The 26,374-nt window shown below is 43.9% G+C and overlaps 1 protein-coding gene across 1 annotated transcript in view; it reads left to right on the plus strand.

Moving 5' to 3' along the window:
• The window catches only part of adamts17 (ADAM metallopeptidase with thrombospondin type 1 motif, 17), a 176,769-nt gene extending 151,245 nt beyond the window's left edge, over positions 1-25,524 (plus strand). The window contains exons 20-23 of the mRNA XM_039772720.1: positions 503-707; positions 4,925-5,077; positions 21,949-22,126; positions 23,780-25,524. Coding sequence (XP_039628654.1) covers positions 503-707; positions 4,925-5,077; positions 21,949-22,126; positions 23,780-23,931 — 688 coding nt within the window. The 3' untranslated portion in view covers positions 23,932-25,524. The remainder of the gene's footprint in view (positions 1-502; positions 708-4,924; positions 5,078-21,948; positions 22,127-23,779) is intronic.
• Positions 25,525-26,374: the final 850 nt, after the last annotated feature.

Here is a 26,374-nt window from a genome sequence, read left to right on the forward strand (position 1 = left end):
CTGAGCAGATCAGCCTTACCGAGGCCTTCACCTTTCTTTAATTTCAGATATTGTGTGATGGGCACAGCTGGTCATGTGGCGGCTTGTTTTGTGTCTCATTCTTGTTTGGCTTCTGATTTAGGAAAAAGAGACAACTAAGGAGCCTGAGTCAAGTTACACCTAAGACAAAAGAAGTTAAATAGCAGCAAAAACTGGTCACTAATGAAGAAGGTGGTTGGAATGAAAACCTGCAGCCACTGCGGCCCTCCAGGACTGGAGTTCGACACCCGTACCCTACCGGCACATAAGAGTTGTGTGTGTATCATTATGTTACAAGGACATAAAGGTGGCATCACTGCCCCCTTTTGGAGTGAAATGATTGTTTAAATTGCTTCCAATATTTTTGTTCAGAAAATGTAGACCATTTTCACAGTAGAATTTTTAAAAAGCTTGTTACGGTGGCCCTAACTTTCAAATGGAGTCTTCATCAGATTTTTTTTTTTTTTTTTATTCTCTCCGACAGGTGGCTGACTGCTGAATGGGGTCCTTGTTCCATTACTTGTGGAAAAGGCATCCAGTTTCGGGAAACATCCTGCACGTATCAGCTACAGAACGGTACCTACATCGCCGCTCAGGACGCTTACTGTGTGGAGCCCAGACCTGCTATGGTGCAAAGCTGTGACGGTCAGGACTGCCTTTCAATATGGAAAGCATCCGAGTGGTCAAAGGTACGGGCTTCTGATTTCATACCCGTGGGCGACTAGCAAATTCAAAGTCAATGCGAACTTTATTGTCATCTCAACCATATACAAGTATACAGACAGACGAAACTGCAAAGATGAGGGTCCACAGTGCAACAACATGAAGTCAGTCGGGCAGTCATTTTCCAACCCGCTATATCCTAACACAGGGTCACGGGGGTCTGCTAGAACCAATCCCAGCCAGCACAGGGTGCAAGGCAGGAACAAATCCTGGGCAGGGTGCCAGCTCACCGCAGGGCAAACACAATTTAGAATTGCCAGCGCACCTAACTTGCAAGTCTTTGGACTGTAGGAGGAAACCCACGCAGACACGGGGAGAAGATGCAAACTCCATGCAGGGAAGAGCGGGGAAGCGAAGCCGTGTCTCCTAACTGCGAGGCAGCAGCACTACTGCTGTGCCACCGTGCCACCCACAACATGAAGTGCAAATAAAATTTAAAAATTAAAATTAAAACACAAACAAGGTAGGACATTGTGCAAAGACAAGACAAAGAAGTAGCAGCAATATGACATGTAGTAAGCAATATGAACAGTGATGCAATGTATGGTATTGTGCAATCTAGATACAGAATTATATTCAATAACAATTTAGCCCACATCTGAAAAAGACACGCATGTTAGGGCCATTGGCCTGGCATGTGAGTGCGGGCACGGGTGAGCTCTGTCATGGTTTGGTGTCCATGGTCAGGATTGGCTCCTGCCTTGAGCTTGAAGCTGGCAAGATGGCATCCATACTGCACTCCCTTAACTGGACAAAGTGAGTACAGAATTGAAAGCGTGACAATGTTGATAGCTACAGTGGTGCTTGAAAGTTTGTGAACCCTTTAGAATTTTCTATATTTCTGTATAAATTTGACCTAAAACATCATCAGATCTTCACTCAAGTCCTAAAAGTAGATAAAGAGAAACCAGTTAAACAAATGAGACACAAATATTATACTTGGTCATTTATTTATTGAGGAAAATGATCGAATATTACATATTAGTGAGTACCATTGTAAGTTGCTGCAATGATATTTCGGCCAGATGGACTCGCCTGCCTGCCTGCCGCATCATTTTGTTCCCTTTGATTTTCAGGGTGTCTTTGAGTTCAGCCCTCTCTCTGTCGGTTCGTCATTTTCATTTCATCCTCTTGTTCCTCACACATCACCATATCGGTCCATAGCAGTAGAGAGAGCCAGCAGGATTTTTTTTTACCCCATTGAGATCTGATGGGTTCTCAAAGTGTTCCTTTCATTTTTTTGGAGCCGTGTATTTCAGGGCTGTCAGAGTTAACGATTGATATTTCAAAGCTGTAATGTGTTATTTTCATTCATCTTGTTCAACACATGTGCACCACCAGGCCGTGCCACCCAACCCTCCTCATCCAAATATGTCCGGTTGAGCGTCGCCAGCTTGCTTCCCCCCGGATGCACATTTCTCCACAACAATATGGGGGATTGTGCAGGAGGAGAAGATCCACCGGCATTTGCAGTCTGCCGTTCTATTTGATTGCCCAGTTTTGATGCAAGGACACGCTGGGGGAGTTTTTGCGCTTATTGCCAGGTGATATTTTTACAATACGCTCACACAGTGGCAGTCGGTACTTTAGTGATTGCAGCACTGCCACTTAATCAAGACAAAAAAATAAATCAGTCGTAATCAGATTTGGTCACAGCTGTACCTTACATAAATATTAAACGAAACACAATAATAAAAAAGTCAAACATTCTGATGGGGAGTTTAGTTTTAGACCAGGTACTTGGTACAAATTTTAAACTGATAAATAACCTGGAAACTGAAGGTTACATAAGTGCCCTGGTGGTAACCGTACCCTCAATCAGCCTCCCAGCAGACAATAAATTATATGGGTGGTCTCAAACATTTCAGTTACCTGCCATGTACATATTATTACAATAGCTTAATAAAGATAGATAGATAGATAGATAGATAGATTTTAGCATAGTAGGCAGGATAAGATAGATAGATAGATATGAAAGGCACTATATAATAGATAGATAGCTAGATAGACAGACAGATATGAAAGGCACTACATGATAGATAGATAGATAGATACTTTATTAATCCCAAGGGGAATTCACATACTCCAGCAGCAGCATACTGATGATAAAAAAAATAAAAATAAACAATATTAAATTAAAGAGTGATAACAATGCAGGTAAAACAGACAATAACTTTGTATAATGTTAACGTTTACCCCGCCAGGTGTAATTGAAGAGTCGCATAGTCTGGGGTCTCCTCGGTCTGTCAGTGGAGCAGGACGGTGACAGCAGTTTGTCACTGAAGCTGCTCCTCTGTCTGGAGATGATCCTGTTCAGTGGATGCAGTGGATTCTCCATGATTGACAGAAGTCTGCTCAGCGCCCGTATCTCTGCCACGGATGTCAAACTGTCCAGCTCCGTGCTCACAATAGAGCCGGCCTTCCTCACCAGTTTGTCCAGGCGTGAGGCGTCCCTCTTCTTTATGCTGCCTCCCCAGCACACCACTGTGTAGAAGAGGGTGCTCGCCGCAACTGTCTGATAGAACATCTGCAGCATCTTATTGCAGATGTTGAAGGATGCCAGCCTTCTAATGAAGTATAGTCGGCTCTGTCCTCTCTTACACAGAACATCAGTATTGGCAGTCCAGTCCAATTTGTCATCCAGCTGCACTCCCAGGTATTTATAGGTCTACACCCTCTGCACAGTCACCTCTGATGATCACGGGGTCCATGAGGGGCCTGGGCCTCCTAAAATCCACCACCAGTTCCTTCGTTTTGCTGGTGTTCAGTTGTAGGTGGTTTGAGTCGCACCATTTAACAAAGTCCTATACTCCTCCTCCTGCCCACTCCTGATGCAGCCCACGATAGCAGTGTCATCAGCGAACGTTTGCACGTGGCAGGACTCCGAGTTGTATTGGAAGTCCGTTGTATGTTGGCTGAACAGGACCGGAGAAAGTCCAGTCCCCTGAGACGCTCCTGTGCTGCTGACCACAATGTCAGACCTGCAGTTCCCGAGACACACATACTGAAGTCTGTCTGTAAGATAGTCCACGATCCATGCCACCAGGTATGAATCTACTGCCATCTCTGTCAGCTTGTCCCAAAGGAGCAGAGGTTGGATGGTGTTGAAGGCGCTAGAGAAGTCCAGAAACATAATTCTTACAGCACCACTGCCTCTGTCCAAGTGGGAGAGGGATCGGTGTAGCATGTAGATGATGGCATCCTCCGCTCCCATCTTCCCTTGGTATGCGAACTGCAGAGGGTCGAGGGTGCGGCAGACCTGTGGCCTCAGGTGGTGAAGCAGCAGTATGCCTAAACAAGTTCAGGGTCATGAGGGGCTATCAGGCTTCACTAAACACCCCTTGCTCACCTGGGGGTCAGTTGAATGAACGACACAGGAGATGGCAAGAGTTTCCATGGAAAATCCCCCCAATGACATTGAGAGAACCAACAAGGAATCATCACAATAGATGAAATGAATGAAAGGCCTCCAGAAATAAGCTGAGGAGCAGACTGTCTGAAACTCGGGCAGCCCTCAAAGACTTCTCAGCCAGTGCAGAACCCCCAAAAAAAAATGAGGAACAGGCAAAGCATTTCAAAGACCTCACATGGAGGAGGGCAACCAAACAAAAAGGGCAACCAAGAATCATTATAAACTGAAGATTTATTCATCAAAAAAAAAATTTGAAAAAATAGAGGAAATTGCTCCACAAAGCAAAAAGATAAAGAGTTGCCTAAAAGAAAAATCCAAACACATGGCGCAGAATCCATAACCAGAAGCAAGAAGGCCGCAAAAAGCAGGAAATCTAACAAAAAACCAGCAATACTCAAATACTCCACAATGAATGAGGTCCCACTCCTGAGCCTTCTCAACCTGAGCCTGAAACAGGCAGAGAACAGAGGGATGATGTCAGGGTGGCTCCGCCTCCTGAGGTGCAAATTACAAAAAAGGTAAAAGAACTTGATTTTACACATAAACATAATACATAAAGACTAGGAGACCCCAAATTCACAGAATCAGTCAATAGTACGGGAGTGGGGTGTAGTCAGTGGATACACTGCTGGGGGGGTCGTATGTCTTCAGATCGGTTAATCTGTCCACCGAGTGACATTGCGTCGAGTTGATAGAGTAAGCCCCACTAGTTTTTTTATACAAAACAAAAATCAGACTGAGGTCTTAGCTCAGTTTTCCTTCACATTGCAGTGCTCGGCAGACTGTGGCAAGGGTACCCGCAAAAGGACAGTGACCTGCAGTAACTCCAAGGGCAACTGCGACCAAGCGAGCAAACCGAGAGAGGAAGAGGAGTGCGAAGACCTTTCCAGCTGCTACGAATGGAAGACAGGAGAATGGCTCAAGGTAAGGAACGTGTCAAATTCCATAACCATTTAGGTATTTCAGAAATGTATTTGTGTCTTAGGAAACCCGCTCCATGATCTGTCACAGGCCGGGAAGCAAACCTGGAGCTGTGAGCCGTGTGCCAACCATTTGCTTTTTATTTCACAAGATGGATTTCTCATTCTGAAGTTACCGTATTATTTAAGTAGCTTCATTGGATGTAGTGAACAGCTGAAGCGTGGAGGTGAACTGCATGCCACATTATTAAACTCATATGCCTTACCCGAGAACATCTGCATTGACAAACAGCATAAAGGTAATTCAAAATACTGGCACCACAACAGGCAAACAGAACTGTGCTTCTGGGAACAGAATATGGAGAGCCACCTGCCAAGTCTCTGGCCATCCTTTCTTCTAGCCGAGAGTGAGTGACAAAGCCATTTGCTCGGTCCTTTTTTGGCAGGAGCAGTTTTGTCTAAAAGGCACACTGATCATCTGAAGAACATCATTTACTGTATGTACTGCAGTGGTTGCATATCCAGATGGCAAGCTGGACACCGTTACCCTGTCCCTGAACCCTGAATGATACCAAAGAGGTCAAAGTATACAATAATAAAGGGGTTTTAATGGAAATAAAAGCAATGGAGGGACAAACAAAGGTAGACAACAGAAAGCAAGTCTTGCAGTCTCTCTCTTGGTCTTACTTTATTGGTTCAAGTCCCTTTCAGACAGGGTGTCCCACCCACTTGACTACCCTAAAATACCCTGACCAAGCCCTCCCACTTCCCATTGTTCTCTCTATAGACCTATGGGGTCTCTCCCTCCCACCAGACGAGTACTTAGCTTTCTCCTGACTTCACGTGAACGGGAAATCAAGCACATCCTCGGTTCTCATGTAGTCTAGCATTAGTGTTAAAGCCAGGCCCAAAGTGGAGGCAATGCCGGTGGGGTGGTGGGGGCCGAGAAAACAAGAGAGAGCTCATCAGACCTCACCAGGAAACACTGCGTAGCTCTGTACACACTTGAGGGAAACTGCTTCCATTGGAATACCCACGTCACAGGCTCATATGGCTGACCACTGGCAGATACCAAAGTACAAATTGTTTGACCTGGGATGGATTGTAATGAGATTCCATGGCAAAACACTTGACGTAGTCGGCAGGATTTGCACTGTAAATGGATGAGATGTAAAGGCAGTACTGTGCCGTGAACTGTGGGCCGTGCGAGAGACAAAGAGTGAGCTCATCTGATGCCACCAGGAAGCGCTTTGTCCTTGTGTTGCTTACAGGCAGTCCTTGGGCAAGCCGCTAATGAAGTTCTCTTCTTGCCACATGCCTCAGGCAACCCGCTCCCGAGTGCCCTGGGAATCCAGACGTTGTGGGTTCACAGCTGACAACTAGTAGTTACCACAATGCAAAATGTGCAACATGGGATGGATTGTGACATGATTCCCCAACAAAAACACTTGGCGTAGTCGGCAGGATTTGCATTGTGGATGGGTGGAGTGTAGAGGTGGTACTGCACAATAAGGTGGGAGCCAGTAGTTACCACAGTGCAACATGGGATGGATTAAGGTGTAATTCTACAACAAAATACTTAGCACAGTTGGGGCACTACTAGTGAGAGCTGAGAATAAGAGAGAGCTTAAAACTGCCCACCGTGCATTGCTTACATCCTTTCTCTGCATATGGTTTATGCAAGCTGGCTCTGAGGGGCACTGGAATTTGGCCATTGCGGGTTTGTGGCTGATCACTGCACAATTACTAAGGTGTGCAAAGTGTGCGACCTCGAACTGGACCCTGGCGTGATTCCACAATACAACACTTGGCATAGTCGGCAGGATTTTGCACTGTGAATGGGTGGAGTATCGAGGTGGTGCTGCTCATTACATTGGGGGCTGAGAGACAGAGAGAGAAGTCAATGGATGTCATCAGAATGTGCCCCACCTTGCACTGCTTACAGCCGGACTCTGTGCCAACATTTAATCTCTCCTTTAGAATACCCTTCAGGGTGGCTGCTTTTTAATTCCTTTGCATGCCTTTCAAAAAGTAAGTTTTTCACTTTGTCATTATAGGCTACTTAGTCGAGATCGGTGGGCATAACTATCACATTTATTCATGTAAAATGAAAGCTATGCCGCCATAAAATGTGCAGAAAGTGAAGGGGTCTGAATATTTTTGGAATCCATTTCGATTCGCCGGTACCCACCTATTTGCACGTGAAATGCTGTCATTGAATGAGCGGCCATTTACATGGGCAGGCTGACGGACCCAAGGAAGTGGTCACCAGATGTCATTTCGATTTTAACGGATACCACAGCAGTCTAAATTCAAATGGGATCCCAGTGCCAAACCGCAGGTGTGCCACAGCACGTTACACACGTCTCATTTCTGCGTCAATTTAGCACAGCAATTACCCATCACAATCGTAGTTCTACATGGCTGACGAATACAGAAGAAGTTTGGATTTCTTTGAGCCTGCTTTCCCCGTGTGCTCCCAGACTGAAATGATTTATAATTATTTCAGTGAGCTGGAATAGTGTTGCAGATTTAATCAACCCGAGTGCCAACTTTCCTTTGCTAAATGAACAAAATCTGGATATTTTTTTCAATCGCCTGAGGGAGGATGGGCAGGGATGTGGCTGAAAGTAAATATTTTAGTAACTTGAGCATAGGTGGGGCCTGTTTGGATTAGGCTACTGCCAAAAAAGTCACTCAAAGAAGAAAAATGGGGGCAATTTTGTTCTTTCGTATTAACGGAACACTCCGTCTAAGCCGGCCGCTGGATCTGGACGGCTAATGAAAAATGCACAGTTAACACATTGTTTGCAAATATCGCTGAGGATACCCAGAAGTTTTAATGAGTTTCCTCCGAGTGGTCCGATGGGAAATACATGCAATTACTGCGGCTTGACAAAAAACAGAATCAGCAGAGACCTCATTGCAGCGGGATCCCTGGGTGAGCATTGCCAGGATGTTGGGAGCCCTGCGCACAGTCACAAGATGAACTCCATCAAGCGGTAAACTCTAAAAGTTAATTGGAATCACAAAAAAAAAAAAAAAGTATTTTAGCATTTGTATTATATTCCAGTATTATGTTCCAGAGCTTAGACTGAGGATAGTGAATACACCACCAGAAGGTCAAAAGTACGAGGACAGCCCTGCAAACGAGCGTCTCCACTGTTAGCAGATACAAACACAACGGCGTGTACTGAAGAGCTCGGCGGAGGTCACGATCTGCCCCGCTCAACTCAAAGTGCTGTTATTGTCGAGGAGCAGCAAAACCTCAGCCACGAAGTGCTAGACCACCCAGACTCGCAGAACGGGGGAGCTGCTAAAAAGTGCCTGTCACTCACAGACCTCCAAACGGTCTGTGAACAAATGAATGAGTGAATAAAGGGATGAATATAGTGAAAAGGAATATACTGTAGAATGAATAAGTAAAAGGACAGAAGGTAGGGAACAAATGAACGACAATATGATCCATGTATCGGGAATTTTGAAAATACAAACTACTGAATGAATGTAGAAAAGAATGAATGAATGACACAGCTTGGTCTGTGGATTAGAATTATTGGAAATAAGGAAGGAAGAAACGAATGACTGACAGCATGGTTTAGGGGTATTACAATTTTTAGAACACAAAGTGATTTAATTAATAAATTCAAACATTACTAACAGCATAGTCTATATTTATTTTGAGTTTTGCAAAACACTGAATAGATAGATTTCATTCTTAATACATGGACCAAAGATTGAATTAAAGCCAAAATTAATGTCAGCAGGATCTCTGTGTAGTATTATTTTTGAAAACGAACAAATGAATGAACGACAGCATGGTCTAGGTGTATTTAAAAATATGAAAAAAAAAGACTTAAATTTAAACATTAATAACATACGGAAGCCGAGAGAGGATGTGCAATATCGTTATTTTTGAAATTGTTTCCTTGAGATAACGGACTAATTTCATTGAGATCTTGATAAAACAAAAGATACTGTTTGCTCAAATATATGAAATAATTATATCTAATGTTTAATATTTAGTATGGAACCTGAGATAGGGTGTGCAATATCGTTATTTTTTAAATTGTCTCGTTGAGATAAGTGACAAATTTTATCGAGATCTCGATAAAAGAAAATATCTTGTTTTCTCAAAATTATGAAATAATTGTATCTAATGTTTAGTACGGAAGCCGAGAAAGGACGTGTAATATCGTTATTTTTTTAAATTGTCTCCTTGAGATAACAGACAATTTTATCGAGATCTCGAGAAAACAAATCTTAACCTTTGCGTCTGGCATCAGGCTTGCTTAGATTGCGACGCCTATACAGCTGAAGCCTTGCTAACCGTCTTCTTAAATGCCGGACAATAACGTTATTATTTTCTATGGAAGCCGAGAGAGGATGTGCAATATCGTTATTTTTTTAAAATTGTCTCCTTGAGATAACAGACTAATTTTATCGAGATGTTGAGAAAACAAACTTTGTTTTCTCAAGATAACGGAATAATTTTATTGCCATGTCCAGAAAACAAACTTTGTTTTCTGAAGATAATTTTATTGAGATGTCGAGAAAACGAACTTTGTTTTCTCAAGATAACGGAATAACTTTATCAAGGTGTCGAGAAAACGAATTTTGTTTTCTCGAGATAACGGAAAAATTTTATAGAGATGTCGCGAGAATGAATTTTGTTTTCTCAAGATAACGGAATAATTTTATCGCGATCTCGAGAAAATGAATCTTAACCTTTGTTCCTAGCATCAGGCTCGCTTATATTGCGACTCTTATACAGCTGTTGCCTTGCCAACCTTCTTCTTAAATTCCGGACACTAACGTTATTATTTTCTAAACTAAGGCATAAACATATTTCAGCCTGCATCAGCCCTTGATTGAACAAAAATGTGACGCGCTTATCAATACAGTTCTGCTCTTCTGCCATTTCAAACAGGACGTGGCTTCAGTAAGCTGAACATTAAACGTTAGATACAATTATTTCAGAATTTTGAGAAAACAAGATCTTTTGTATTCTCGAGATCTCAATAAAATTTGTCCATTATCTCGAGGAAACAATTAAAAAAAATAATGATATTGTACAGCCTCTCTCGGCTTCCGTAACAGCAGCATAGTCTGTCTATTATGACATAATAATGAGTGAGTGAGTGAGTGAGTGAGTAGGTGAATGAATGACGGACACAGCTTGGTGTATGTGTAGTATGATTTTTGAAAATATAGAATGAGGGAACGACCAAATGAATGAATGTCCGCATGGTCTAAGTGTATTATCATTTTTGAAATTAAAGAAATAATTGAAAAACAAATATTGAATAAATTAAAGAACTGAACATAATGAACAAATGACTGAATCCATTTAATAACACATTAATGAGCGCATAGTCTTTGTACAACAGTTGAAAAATATTGAACGAATGATAGCGTGGCCTGTGGGCCTTATAATTTGACAAAACAAAGAATGAATAAGTGGATTTAATTAATAAATCCATTAATGCCAGCATGATATGTGTTTTGAATTCTAGAAAACAATGAATGAATAAATGGGCAGCTTGATCCACATGTGTTTTAAAGCAGGGGTCCTCAACTCTGGTCCTGGAGGGCCGCAGTGGCTGCAGGTTTTCATTCTAACCCTTTTCTTAATGAGTGACCTGTTTTTGCTGCTAATTAACTTCTTTTGAATTAATTTTAATTGACTTGCTTTTGAAGACTTGGACCCCATTAATTGTTTTCTTTTCCTTAATTAGCAGTTGAACAATAATGAGATACCAAATGAGCCAAAACAACTGGTGTCCATCATACAATATCTGAAAATAAAAAAAGATGAAGGTCTCAGGAATATCGATCTGCTCAGGTCCACAAAACATTTTAACAAGAGAAAATCAACAATTACAGTAATGTCTGCTAATACACTACGAGACCAGCAACAAGCCATGGAATTAAAGAACGGGTTTAATTAGCAAGATTCGGAGCCTAATTAAGCAACTGGTTGGACTTTTGCGGCCCTGACTTAGCTGGTCTTCTGTTGGCTCACTCACGTCACACTTCATTTCTATTTGGGTGCCACTTAAGGAAATAAATAAAGCAATTCGGAGGAACAATGAAGAAATTCAGGGGAACAAATCTCAAAAAATCAATTCAATTAAAATGAACTCACAAGACGTTAATTAGCAGCACAAACAGGGCCCTCATTAAACAAAAGGGTTAGAATGAAAACCTGCAGCCACGGTGGTCCTCCAGGACTGAAGTCGGGGACCCCTGTTTTAAAGAACAAAAGGATCTACCAGTGTCATGACTCCAATTGCCTGTAGGTGACTCTGTAGCATACATTCCCATGTGGGCACCGGGCACACCTGGCACTGGACTGGTGCCCATGTCTTTGAAGTGATAGGATCGGGTTGGGCTCTATGCCTCCATAGCCATATATCCAATGTTTGAAAATGAAATATGTGAAGGTCATTTATGGTCTGTAAGTACTTTAATTTCTGTAATCGCTTTGGTCCAGTACAGGACAGTAGAGTTGCCATCATTGCTGATAGCACGTAAGAATTCTTATGCCCGCTTGCCTCACAGTATGGGGATGGGGAATGAAGATAAATCAATGGCCGGGTAATTCAATAAGTGCTCCATCGGCACCGACCATCAGGTAATTTCCAGGAGCAGCGCGCAGGCTCACGTACGTCTAACGGCTCGGCTCATTCAGCTTCTCCGGTCAGAGTACGTACAGCATATCCAGCCATGTTTGCAGATGCATAAACATCCTGGGGAAATGACATCCCGGCTTTGAAGGTATCTGCCAAAGTGACGCAACAGCGGCAGATGGAGCCAGACACGCACGGCAGCGGGGGAGACTCCCATCCAGTGGGCTGGGGGTGGGGGGGCTGCAGTTTATCCGATGAACTCTCCTCCCAAAGTTACGGGAGGCCACGCCAACAGCTGAGTGAATCTCATTTGATCCAGCCAGATGTTTCCATCTCGGCTCTCAGAAATCTGAACAGATGAATGGCTTCACATGCCGGCCTGTCTCTCTCTCCAACGCTCTCTGCTCTGCGTTACTTCGTTACTTGAGAACATTCAGGAGTGAGCTGGGAGGAAGTGTGACGCGCACAGGATCTCCTCGTTGGATCAAAGTACTGTATATGGAAGCCTGCTTTGGCCATCGTCTTAAGTAAGGCCCGGGAGACTGCCGAGCAGCACATTCAGTACATTTGAAAATTCACCTCATGTACAAAATAAAACCCACGAGATGTGCTGTATTATGGGGTGCTGCACTGTATACTCGCTTCCCATAACTAAAGAGGACTCTCACATGGCTTGTAGGGGGAGTCAGTAGGGTGTTTGTGTGAGTGTGCCCTGCACTGGGCACGGCTGTTACCAACCCCATACCAAATGGCATGTAACAGAGGCAAATGCATTGTATTTGCCTTTCCAGCAGACGGCGCAAACATTTTTAGCAATAAAATGCAGTGCAATTGTCATTCTGATAAATGGCGCATCAAATATTAGCATGCTTTGACAAATCCCGTATCAAATGCCATATATAAATGGAGACTTCGGCATTTGTCATTCCAATAGATGACATGCCACAAACATTACTTCTGCTTTTACGAATCCCATCCCAAATGGCATATTAAATTAGATTAAATTAATTATTATTAATCTTATGCATGTAGGCCTTCCAACCTGCAGGGAAAACTTGGGGGTTGGTGGCAGAATTGGCACTCCAGCCACCATATAAAACCTCACACTGGTTTCATTTCATCTGAACTAGTGTGTTGCTGAGATGTCACCCCTTGCCTGGCTGCACTCAGGTCCTAATCTGAGATCCTGAGTTGCTTTGTCATGTGGTGGGTGCAGCAATGCACTGTATCAGTGTGTGGTCCTAACCTCCCTCTCTCTCGCTGTCTCTCTATGGGGGTACCCAGATGCATACAGCAGCATGAACAAACCTGGGTACAGACTCGCAGGACAAATGCAGTCAATCAAATCGATCGATTTAAAAAAAAAACTTATGATATGATTGCATCAGGTGGATAGCCGTGGGCAGGATAGACCTCCAGAGGCACCGTGCACAGCAAGACCGTGGTGGAATGAGCCTTTGCATTTGTCATTCCAAAAGATGGCGCATCACAAATATTAACCTAGCGTTTGTAAATTCCATACCAAATAGTATGTAACAGAGACATTTGCATTGTATTTGTCATTTCAGCAGATGGCACAAACCTTTTTAAGCAATAAAATTTAACGCAATTGTCATTCCAACAGTTGGCGCATCAAACTTTGACACTGCCATTATGAATCCCATACCAGTTGGCATAGAACTGTGACATATGCATGCATTGCATTTGTCATTCCAACAGATGGCACATCAAACATTAACACTGCTGTTACAAATCCTGTACCAAATGGCATACAACAAGAGACAGATTCATTGTGTCATTCCAGCAGATGGCACATCACAAACATTATTAACACTGCCTTTATGAATCCCATAGCAAATGGCAAATAACAGAGACATGGGCATTACATGGTGCCTAATGACTGAGATTTCAACCCTCCTTAAATGCGTACCATAGCTAAACGTGAATATTTCTATGCGTTTAGCCACTCTAAGGTAGCTCATCAATATTCATGAGAGGGGCAGAGCCTTCAACCAAACACAATGAAATGTAAATGAGAAGCGGTAAAGAATTCGATTGAATTGGGCGACAGTGACGACAATGTGAATTGGCCATCAGATGACAGCACGGATTACGAAACTAATGCATACGGCAGTGCACGACCGAACCGCCACTATGTGTCGCGTCGCTTCAAAAGGGCGACCTCAAAATTAGCGCAGCGAATAAAGGCGTTCGTAGATAATTTAGTTCAAATGGCTAATCTAATAAATTTTCTGTAATAATTTTGTTGCGTTTGCCTTTATTCGCTGCGCCCAATTGAGGTCGCCCTTTTAAAGCTCGCCTTTATTTACGCGCCCTTATTGAAGAATACCACAGTACAGCGGGGTAACGTATCTGTGGCAGATGGCATACAACAAAAAGAAAGATGTAACCTCTGAGCAATGCTCAATGGCAGAACGTGTCAATTTTCGCGTCAGGGGAAACGCAGAAGTCACTCATCCTTGCGCTTTTAATTTTTTTTTTTTATAACACATGAAGCGTGACAATTGTGTGGATCAGGCACTAACAAACTTAACCAAGCGCCGCTGCCACCAGTGTAAGAGCGGGTGTTGAGAGTCCGCTGCTCTCCTTGGCAGAATTCGGCGTCTGTTCTTCTTGGCGACCTCGGTAGCGTAGCCGACTGAGTCTTGCGATGTGTGGAAAGGCACACAGAGATGGCCACCCCAGTTTGTGGACTATTTGCCAATTATATTTGATTTCTTTTATAATACAATGGTGGAGATGCAGCACTGAGCTACCCACGAACACTTCTCTTTTTTATTTCTCTCTACTCCACCCGCCAGATTTCTCCTCCATTAAATAATCCATCAATTAACTTTATGACAACTTCCTGACATCAACTGCTGCTTACACACGTAATAACGAAATAAAACCAACAATCTTTGGCTCGTTTTTTTACCTGGGGGTGCAAACATAACGCTAAAGAGACCACGCAGTGAGTTAGTTACACGGGAGAGGCGGTTATGGACCTAATACAACGGCCGCTGCGCTAAAGTGTGATCAGCGACTGAGACGGCACGAATTAACAGGACAATATTTTTACTCCAAAATCGTTAGAGAGCGCACCTCTTGGGAGAATGGCCATCATCAAAATTCAGAAGGACTCAAACATGGCTTTAAAAATGTATTCTTTTCCTCTACTTCGTCATAAATGCCAAAAATAAAGTGCAGACACCGAATCCTGCCAGACATATTTTTTGCTCTTGTTCAATTATGACAATTTTTTTTTTCAGTTCATCCCTTGGGAACGTCTGAGAAATTGAAAAGAATCAATTATTATTTTTCTTACCCTCCACCACTCTTGTCTCTTTAAAGAATCTGCTCGCCTTGTAAAGCTGTCAGGGTCGCTGAGACATTGTCAAAGCATCAGGGGGTCATCACTCTAAGTGGTTACTTTATAAAATAAAAAAAAAGGGAGAAAAGGGGGACGTTAAACACTTCATTTCTTTTTCGCAACAGAGGTGCATCCTCCATCCGTGCTGTCAATTCTCATTGGGAGAAGTTCTTTTCGGATAACGGAAAGCTATTTTCTTCTACTGATAAATGCTGCAATTGTCTCCGCCATTATTGGGATGCTTGACTTGTCCCTCGTGTGAAGAAAAGAGCAGAAAAAAAGAAAGACTGGCGGGCAGGAGCTTATTCAGAAAATATATTGCAGGCAACTCCTATTAGCTTAAATGGCCTTTTATCTTGAATTACTTTTGTATGGCGGTGTAACTAGAGGCAGTGTTTTATGGGGAGGGGGGCAGCAGTTGCACTGGGGGGACCCCCACAGTGACTTGCATGGTACTTGCTTCATGAGGATTTCGTACATTAACATTGGAATGTCAAATTAATGGCTTTATCATTCCCACAACCCCATAAAGTGTAATTAGCACTACGGACCTTTCATGTAGCTTATGCGAGAGGTGACACATCTCAGATTTTGGCCATTTTTCTCAAAGTGGGTTTAATTTCATTTTAAATTGTGGAGCGGTACCCCGTTTATGGAGATATACTTGTATTCGGTTGAAGTGCGCCGGGTAGGAGGTCCCTGTCGATTTTTCAATGCCACTGGAACAGGTATCCCCTGAGATGTTAGGAGACAATGACTCTTGTTCTGACAACAGGAGGTCCCCTGATCGCCACAATGGTACAATGACCTTCGATTGCAGAGCTCGCCCACCGTGAAGCGGCAAGTGTGGAAGCAATGCTGACATTCGATTAAAGACTAGAGGGGAAATCAGTCCCCATCAATCTTCGTACAATGCTGGAAGTGATGTCCCCCCTACCAAGAACTTCAAAGGACGTTACGATACAATACGTATCATTAGAACATTAGAACAATGGAACACTCTGGACGAGAACAGGCCATTCAGCCCAACAAAGCTCGCCAGTCCTATCCACTTGTTTCCTCCAAGAAAACATCAAGTCGAGTTTTGAAAGTCCCTAACGTCTTACTGTCTACCACACTACTTGGTCGCTTATTCCAAGTGTCTGTCATTCTTCGTGTAAAGAAAAACTTCCTAATGTTTGTGCGAAATTTACCCTTCACAAGTTTCCAACTGTGTCCCTGTGTTCTTGATGAACTCATTTTAAAGTCCTAGTCTCGATCCACTGGACTAATTCCCTTCATAATTTTAAACACTTCAGTCAGGTCTCCTCATAATCTTCTTTTGCCTCAACTGTAAAGGCTCAGCTCTTTTAATCTTTCCTCATAATTCAACCCCTGTATTCCTGAATCAGCCTCTTTGCTCTTCTCTGGACTTTCTCTTGTGCTGTTATGTCCTTTATGGAGCCTGGAGACCAAAACTGCACACAGGACTCCAGATGAGGCCTCACCAGGGTGTTATAAAGGGTGAGCAGAACCTCCTGTGACTTGTACTGCACGCGTCAAGGCGCTATATAACCTGACATTCTGTTAGCCTTCTTAATGGCTTCTGAATACTGTCGGGAAGTTGATAGCTTAGAGTCCACTATGACTCCTAAATCCTTCTCATAAGGTGGACTCGCCCATTGTGTATTCAAACCTAACATTTTTACTTCCTATGTGTAATTCTTTACATTTACTGACATTAAATTTCATCTGCCCAAGTCTGTCTGCTGTCCAAGTTCTTCTGTGATGATATAACGGATTCCAAATTATCTGATAATCTACCTATCTTGGTATCATCTGTAAACTTAACCAGCTTGTTACTTCTATTCCTATCTAAATCATTTATAAATATTAAAAATAGCAGCGGCCCCTGCACTGCCCCCTGCTGGTCACCACTCTTAACATCGGCCAGTTCTGATGAGGTTCCTCACACCATCACCCTCTGCTTCCTGTGTCTGAGCCAATTCTGCACCCATCTAAAAACATCACCCTGAACTGCCACTTCTTGTAGTTTGATGCCCACCCTCTCATGTGGCACCTTATCAAATGCTTTCTGAAAGTCCAGATAAATATTATCATGAGCTCCACTTTGATCGTATGCTTTTGTTGCAACCTCATAGAATTCCAACATGTTAGTAAAACACGACCTCCCGCTTCTGAACCCACGCTGACTCTTCCTAATACCTCCTGTCCTTGCCATGTGTTGCTCAATCTTATCCTTAATAATTCCTTCCATTAATTTTCCTGTGATGCATGTTAAGCTTACTGGCCTATAGTTGCTTGGATCTGCCCTGTCACCCTTTTTATATAATGGGATAATATTTGCCATTTTCCAGTCCTTCGGAATCTCTCCAGTGTTCATTGACTTCCTAAAAAATATGTGTCAAGAGTTTATATATGTACTCACTAGCCTCCTTAAGAACACGAGGATAAATCTCATCTGGTATAAATAGTATTGCTCCAAGAACGGTGAGGGCCCATGGAACTTTGAGCGCCATGACGGTACAATGAGCCTCGACTGCAGAACTGGGGCCCAGTTAAATTTTGACTTCGAGCACAGCGAAGATACAACGTTCGATTGTAGGCTTGTCCACCGTGAAGCGTTGAGCACCACAACAATAGTTAACATTTGAATTGAAGAGCGGTGGGGAGTTTGTTCTCATCAATCTTCAGATGCCACTGAGCCTGGTTTCTCCAGTGAACTTCAAGGAATGTTATGATATGATAACTTTTTGTTCTAAGAACAAGTAGGGCCTCATGAAGCCAAATGCCACAAGAATTACAATCAAATGTCATTGTGGAGCTTGTACACCATGAAGCTACGAGTGCTAAAACAATTTCTTACCGTTTAATTGAATGGTCCCCATTGATTATCGAACAGTACTAAAACTGGTCTTTCCTCTCCACCCATGAACTTTGAGAGACATTACAATACAATAATTTAAATTTCTGGGGGACTGAAACTTTGATCTCCACAACAACAGAATGACATTCGATTGCAGAGCTTGTTCATCATGAAGCTCTGAAGGACCACAACAATATTTAACATTTGACTGATGAGCGGTGGGAAGTCTGTCCCCATCAATCTTCAAACGCTCCTCTAGGATTTCTGAACGTTAAAGGACGTTACGATACGACACCTTTCATTCCAAAAACGGTGAGGGCCCATGAAACTTCAAGCACCATGATGGTACAATGAGCCTCGTCTGCAGAGCTGGGGCCCAGTTAAGCTTCGACTTTGAGCACTGCAACAATAAATTCAATTGCAGAACTTGCCCACTGTGAAGCTTTAAGTACCACAGCAATAGTTAATATTTGAATTGAAGAGCGGTGTGGAGTTTGTTCCCATCAGTCTTCAGATGCCACTGGGCATAGTTTCTCCAGTGAACTTCAAGGGATGTTATGATGTGATAACTTTTGTTCTAAAAGCAAGGAGGGCCCATGAAGCCAAGTGCCACAAGAATTACCATCAAATGTCATTGTAGAGCTTGTACACTGTGAAGCTACGAGTGCTACAACAATATGTTAACGTTTAATGACTGACTGACTGAATGGTCTTCATTGATTATCGAACAGTACTAAAACTGGTCTTTCCTCTCCACCCATGAACTTTGAGGGACGTTACAATACAATAATTTTCATTTCTGGGGGACTGAAACTTTGATCTCCACAACAGCACTATGACATTCGATTGCAGAGCTTATCCACCATGAAGCTCTGAAGGACCACAACAATATTTAACATTTGATCGATGAGCGGTGGGAAGTTGGTCCCCATCAATCTTCAAACGCTCCACTGGGATTTGTGAACGTTAAAGGACGTTACGATACGACACCTTTCATTCCAAAAACGGTGAGGGCCCATGAAACTTCAAGCACCATGATGGTACAATGAGCCTCGTCTGCAGAGCTGGAGCCCAGTTAAGCTTCGACTTTGAGCACAGCAACAATACAATGACATTCGATTGCAGAGCATTGTTGCTGTGAAGCTTGGACTTACAGTGACATTCAATTGCAGACTTGTCCACCATGAAGCTCTGAAGGACCACAGCAATATTCAATATTTGAAATGAGTGGTGGGAAGTCGGTCTCCATCAATCTGTAAATTCCACTGGGATTAGATTTGGAGGAAGTTATGATACTACACCTTTCATTCTAAGAACGGTGAGGGCCCATGAAACTTTTGACGGTACAATGAGCCTCAATTGCAGAGCTGGGGCCCAGTGAAGCTTCGACTTCGAGCACAGCGACAAGACATTGCCATTAAATGTCGGAACTTGTCTACAGTGAATCTTTGAATTCTAGTGCAGCGAAGATACAACGTTCGATTGTAGGCTTGTCCACCGTGAAGCGTTGAGCACCACAACAATAGTTAACATTTGAATTGAAGAGCGGTGGGGAGTTTGTTCCCATCAATCTTCAGATGCCACTGAGCCTGGTTTCCCCAGTGAACTTCAAGGGATGTTATGATATGATAACTTTTGTTCTAAGAGCAAGTAGGGCCCATGAAGCCAAATGCCCCAAGAATTACAATCAAATGTCATTGTGGAGATTGTACACCGTTAAGCTATGAGTGCTACAACAATATGTTAACGTTTAATTAAATAGTGGTGGTCCCTATTGACCATCGACCAGCACTAAAACTCTTCTTCCCTCTCCCCCGTGAACTTTGAGGGACGTTACAATACAATAATTTTCGTTTCTGGGGGACTGAAACTTTGATCTCCACAACAGCACTATGACATTCGATTCCAAAGCTTGTCCACCATGAAGCTCTGAAGGACCACAATATTATTTAACATTTGATTGATGGGCGGTGGGAAGTCTGTCCCCATCAATCTTCAAACCCTCCACTGGGACTTGATTCCCCTGTGAACTTTGAAGGAAGTTACAATACAATACCTTTCGTTCTAAGAACGGGGAGGGCCCATGAAATTTTGATCGCCACAACGGTATAATGACATTCGATTATGGAGCTTGTGCCCTGCAAAGCTTCGACTTTGGATGTTATAGTAACGTTGCTGCGCTCGATTGCAGAGCTTGTCCCTGGTGATGCTTCGAGTGTTACGACAATACGTTAACATTCGATCGAACAGTAGCGTGGAGTCGGCCACTGTCCATCTTCAAATTGCCACTAGAACAGGTTTCCCCCTATGAACTTTGAGGGATGTTACAACAATTTTCGTTCTAAGAGCCAAGGGGAAGGACCTGTGAAATTTTGAGGTCTACAGCGGTGTAGTGACATTTGATTGATAAGCCTTACTTGTGGTCGGCAACCTTTAAACTTTCAACACCGCTGGAACTGCGTACCAGAACTCACCTGTATGCTAAGAAATGTTGCTGGTACTCCAAGTTCAAGAACTACAGGTGGCCAATTTCTCTCCTTCCAGTAGGGGTCAACCCAACACAATACACCAGACCCTTAGGTCTTCTCCTGTCGGTGGTTCACAAGCAAGTGTCAAGCATTCCGGATGAGGATCAGCACGTCCAAGTGCAAGGTCAGGGTTCTCGACCAGAAAACAATGGCGTGCCCTCTTCAAATTGAGGATGAGGAGGTACAACCTCAGGTCGAGGAGTTGAAGTATCTCAAGATCTTGTTCATGAGCGAGAGATGAAGGGCACAAGAGATGGACGGGCAGATCACAGTTTGGATGTTGTTCTGGTCAGTCACGGTGAAGAGAGAGTCGAGCCGATGGGCAAAGCTCTCGATTCAGCTATGGCTATGGGAAGAATCCGAAAGAACGTGAACATGGAAACAAGTGGTAGAAACAAGCTTCCTTGGTAGGGCCTTCGAGACGGGGTGAGGAACACAAATATTACAACCAGCAGGACCGCAGCTCCTCCACACCGATGACCCGATGCCAATTGAGATATTGCTGACCGTCCACCATTGTCTCATCTCTCGATTCATCTTTTTGTAACCCAAACCATGTGTGGACATGAAAACTACGGACAGACCTGATTAGTTGAGTGAGTTCAGGTTAGCATTAGAGATGTCCTCACAAATGAAGAAGAATTTTAATGACTTAAACAACACAAAACAAATTCATGGATTGGCCTTCTAAATCCAACTAGAGTGTATTGTTGTGCAGGGTGGGCTCCATTGCCACCATCAGCTGCGTCTCACACCTTCATTTACTACTTCAATTCAGACAGCCCACCTGTAGAGATTTCAGCCTTTATTCACTCAACCCCATTTTTAAGCGTTTGAAGTGGGACATTTTGAGCAGGAGACCTTGAAATGCCTGCGCTTTTCACGCACACACACACACACATCCACTCCATATCTAATGACCACCACTTGCAAGTGGATTAGAGGCAGGCTGCAATGTGGAGAGTGCATGAAAACTGAAAACCTGGAGACCATCGAGAGGAAATTACCTCCCTTTGGTAGTCACCAGTCGTTTCCTGTGCTTCCTCTCTCCTTGTCTGGGTAGCTTGAACCAGAGCCTGTCCTGGAGCCAGCTGAGGATGGCATGCTTGGGTGAATGTGCCCTGCGGTGGAGCAACTCTGCTCTTTTCTAGTGCCTAAATCCCACCAGGATGACCTTGATTGGGATTAGGCTGTCGAATAACATATGGAGGTCTTAGTGCTAGAAAAGTCCAAAAACCTGTTTAAGTCAAGATCAGTCCTACACAGCCCAAAAACTGTAAGGTGACATTTGTGACCATTGAAAGAGTCCACCGTGCACTTGGCCAAGCATTTCAAAAGCTTCTGGAAGGATCAGGCAGCTGTGTGCTTCATAGGTCTACCTCGAAATTAACAAAAAAAGGCAAAGAAAAGAAAGCAATGGCCACGGCCAGTGCAGCTCAGCCTAAGCGTTGTCCTTCTTTTCTTTTTTATTGGCAGTGCTCTTCTACATGTGGGAAAGGCCTTCAGTCCCGGGTGGTGCAGTGCATGCACAGAGTCACCGGTCGTCATGGCAACGAATGCCCTACTGCCACAAAGCCACCAGCCTACCGGCAGTGTCACCAGGAGATCTGCAACGAGAAAGCGAATGCCAACACCATCACCTCACCTCGCCTTGGTAAGCCGTCACAAGGAACTTCCATTCTCACTTTTTAACTAGCAGTTCATGAAACTCTGCAAGAGTCCAAAAATAAACTCTTAAGTGTTAATTTGATAAAATACTCCAACCGGCAACAACATTTCTCCCATCCATTATACTGTATGTTGTCTTTCACCTAATATGGTGCCTTTTATTCATCCATTATATAGTGCCTTTCACCTACCCATCCATCCATCATATAGTGTCTCTCATACATCTACTATGGTGATTTTCACTATCTATTCATCCATCCATAATATAGTGCCTTTCTCCTATCTAATATGGCACTTTCACTGTCTGTCCATCTTATCTACATTTACATTTGTTTGCTTATTAGACACATTTATCCAAAGCAACTTACAAAGCAGGTCAGCACAACTAAGTAACAACTTATTTTTTAAAGAAGTGGCTACAAAAGTTGGTCACCCCAAGTGAAGAGCAACAAAGTCAGCATAACAATGATCGAGTAACAATATCACACATATCCACACCATTACAAATGTGACAGACATTCACAGAACTGTGGGGTCTTTCAGTTGCTTCTTAAACACATGGAGGGAGTCAACAATCCAGATGGAAAGATGGGCAGCTTGTTCCACCAACTGGGAAAGATTCTGGAATGATACGCAGGGGTGGCATGATCAGATGCTGCCTGCTGGCAGACCTGAGCAGGTAAGAAGGATCATCTCGGCACACCAGTGACTCCAAATACACAGGGGTGGACCCTTGGACTTCTCAGTTTCCTTAGGCAGATGGAATGAAACCTGCTGAAATTCAAAGGATGTCACCTCGGTTCGTGAATAAGCAGAAATGTATAAAGCGGGAAGAACAAATGTGACTGACAAAGCTCGACTGGTTTGACCATCAACATCGTGCACGCAAGCCCACATCAACATGGCAAATGCCTTCATCGGAGAAGACCTGACAGACAGATTACGGGGTCCAGTCTTGCTGCACATTTGGATATCAACTATGGATCTGCACACGCCATAGGTGCACAATGACATGGGATACGTAAAGTTCATCCTAAATGGGCACCCAAAATTACTGATCTGCATGAGCAAACATCCTTCAGTGAATTTCAGCAGGTGTCAATCCGTTTGAGCAAAGAAATCTCACTATGGCAACAAAGGTGCAATCCCACACTGGAGCATTCATGTTTATTTGACTTTGGCCTCAAAACAGACAAACATCAGAGTGCTGCGCTGTGCTGGTTTCAAAGAACCCATAAGCCATCAGGCACATGCCATGTTGCGTCAACTTCTATCTGTTGTAATGTTCAAGTTTCCTCCACTTGTTGATTTACCCTCATATTATGTGCATAAACCCCACCACACAGAATTATGTGAAAGTCCGTCCCCAATACTTTGGAAACCTAGAACGCCTTCACGGGGTTGTCTAATTTGTCACAACCTTCACATAATTGGAGATTGTCAAGCGGCGAGATCGGCGACCGCAGTCGTCAAATCCAACATCCTCCGCCGACTTGAAGTCTTCACTTGCAGATCAAATGAACGGTCCAATCCAGAAATTCCAGAGGGTTCATAACGTTTGTCTTGTAAGTGTCCACTGCGAACAAGACGTCTTTCTAACCCGACTTTTCTTGTTCATTCTTTTGTTTTTTTTAACCAGTTGCTCTCACCTACAAGTGCCCAGGAGACCAATGGACGGTTTATTGCCGGGTGATACGAGAAAAAAACCTTTGTCCGGACTTGAGGTGGTATCGACGCTGCTGTGAAACCTGCAGAGACTACTATGCAACCAAGACGCAGTCTAAGAGTTAATGGTAACGCGTGCTACGCCATCGGTGGTACGTGCCCGGGGTAGGGTGTCTCAAAAAATGGAATCAACCTGTTTTCATAAACCGTATCTGCTCCAGTAGTGGACTCAGACTTGAATGTGCTTCTAACCAGTAGTAGACGGGGAAATCGGTCGTAAGTTGAACACTCTGATTGTGGACGTGGAGTCGTCCCGTCAAGTGCCTTTCTTCTGCGAAGACTGGGTGTGTGGTACTCAACTGGAAGTGAACGTCGCAGAGCACACATGGTGCTTAATATGTCGCCTTCCACCCACCTCAGATAAAAATCGACCTTCCTCGGTTTACGTCATTTCGTTTATGAAAATGGGTCTGCTTTTTTGAGACATTCCACGTATGGATACGTACACAAGCGTAGAGCCCGTATAGTTAGGAGAAGACTCGAAGAGCGCAAGCTACCGAAGTGAAAGCGGATTCCAATACTTGATTTAAGACTTGAAATTTGTTGCAAAAACACCAAAGTAGTAACTTATTTACTTTTATAAAATGTTTAAAAATAGAAAATCTCAAGGAACCTGACATTCGAACAGAAATTTTTTACTGTGCCTTGTTGCTCTACGTCACGTCCTTCTGAACAAATTTTCAAACATCCCGCCTCCGCCGCCTTTCCAAAGGCCACTGGTTGGCCGAGCAAGAATCCAAAGTGTGGGTGGTGGTGGTGGGGGAGACCTTTTGTGTTTGTTTCGCTTTCAGATTTACTCGTCACACACTTCTTCCATATTATGTTGTAACCGTTGTGGCCATCAGGAGGGGGGTGTCTTTGATGCCCCCAAACCCCAGACACAACCACTTCGACTGCAGTCCCAGGTTCACAAACTACTTCCATCCATCCATTATCCAACTCGCTGTATCCTAACTACAGGGTCCCGGGGTCTGCTGGAGCCAATCCCAGCTTGTTAGAGTAAAATCCCTTACACCAACTTCTCTTCACAAAATCCACACCAACACAATTCCACTTCCTTCTCAGTTATCCACATTTTCCTCTTCCTTCTCCCCAATTACAACTCCTTGGTCTATGTTGAGGACCCCCCTCACCTTTTGACCCTAACCCTTGAGTACTTCAGGTGCCCAATCGCTGCCAGGGGTGAACCACCCCAAAGAGAGAGGGGAGTCAAGTCCTAACGGCTCCCAACAGGGGTAGTCCTACAGAACTCCCAGGCTGCCCTGTGGGTATCCAAACTGGGAACTCACCATAAGCACAGGGGGCATCCTCCCAGTTCCCTTCAACTGTCTTAGTCTCCAAAATGGGAAAGACTAACCATCCTGGTCTGGTATGCCCCCCTCACAGTGCCTACCCATAACTCTGGCACTCCCATCCTTTTCTGTTGAGACACCAGTCTGGCTGGCATCTTTAAGACGTTTGGTCGAGATCATCCCCCACCCTTGTCAGCCTCCTTGTCCAGGTGAGGGAATGGGGTCCACCTCCATCAGGTTAGGGTTAGGGTTTGTTGAGGCTGCACCGAACGTTTCCACCGTTTTAAGATGGACTGAAGAGTAAAGTGTGTGCCACATTTCAAAGGAAGAATCAGTCCTTTGTCGACCAGCTTAGGGCACCGTGCCTTGGGGGCATCTAAACTCCTTCTTGAGCCCCAGAGCCCCCCCAGGATTTAGAAAATGCGTGCAGATCTCCTGTCCACTTGTCAGTTTCATCTGCGATTGTAAGTCGGCTGATCTCCAAGAGGGACCCCCTCCCATGAGATCATGTGGGCACCGATCTCCCCCACCCTCCTTTTCAGTTACGGATCCAAACAGAGACATCCAAATTAGTGTTCCTATCCGAGCGCCTGCAACAGAGTCCGCAAAGGGGACGCAATGTACCCTTAACCCGGCCATACCGACAGCAATGGCTAGTGGGCATTAAAGCGTCCCAAACCACCCGAGTGCCGTGTGTAACTGGAGAAGAACGGACAACAGATTGTTCATTTTGGTGAATTATTGCAGTTTTAGCGATGTGGATCCTGAACCTGGCATTTCTGAAAGCGTTTTTTTTTTTAACTTTTCCAGTTTTATTTTAAATTATGCAACAAAAATCGCACCTCTGTAAAACATCCATCCATCCATCATCCAAACCGCTATATCCTAACTACAGGGTCACGGGGGTCTGCTGGAGCCAATCCCAGCCAGCACAGGGTGCAAGGCAGGAAACAAATCCCGGGCAGGGTGCCAGCCCACCACAGGGCACACACACACACACCAAGCACACACTAGAGACAATTTAGGATCGCCAATGCACCTAACCTGCATGTCTTTGGACTGTGGGAGGAAACCCACGCAGACACGGCGAGAACACGCAGACTCCACGCAGGGAGGAAGTGAACCCGGGTCTCCTAACTGCGAGGCAGCAGCGCTACCCACTGTGCCACCCTCCATAAAATATACATGGGTAAAAGATCAAACAAACACTTAATGTC

The sequence above is a fragment of the Polypterus senegalus genome, chromosome 12 (genome assembly GCF_016835505.1).
Source record: "Polypterus senegalus isolate Bchr_013 chromosome 12, ASM1683550v1, whole genome shotgun sequence".
Classification (NCBI taxonomy): domain Eukaryota; kingdom Metazoa; phylum Chordata; class Cladistia; order Polypteriformes; family Polypteridae; genus Polypterus; species Polypterus senegalus.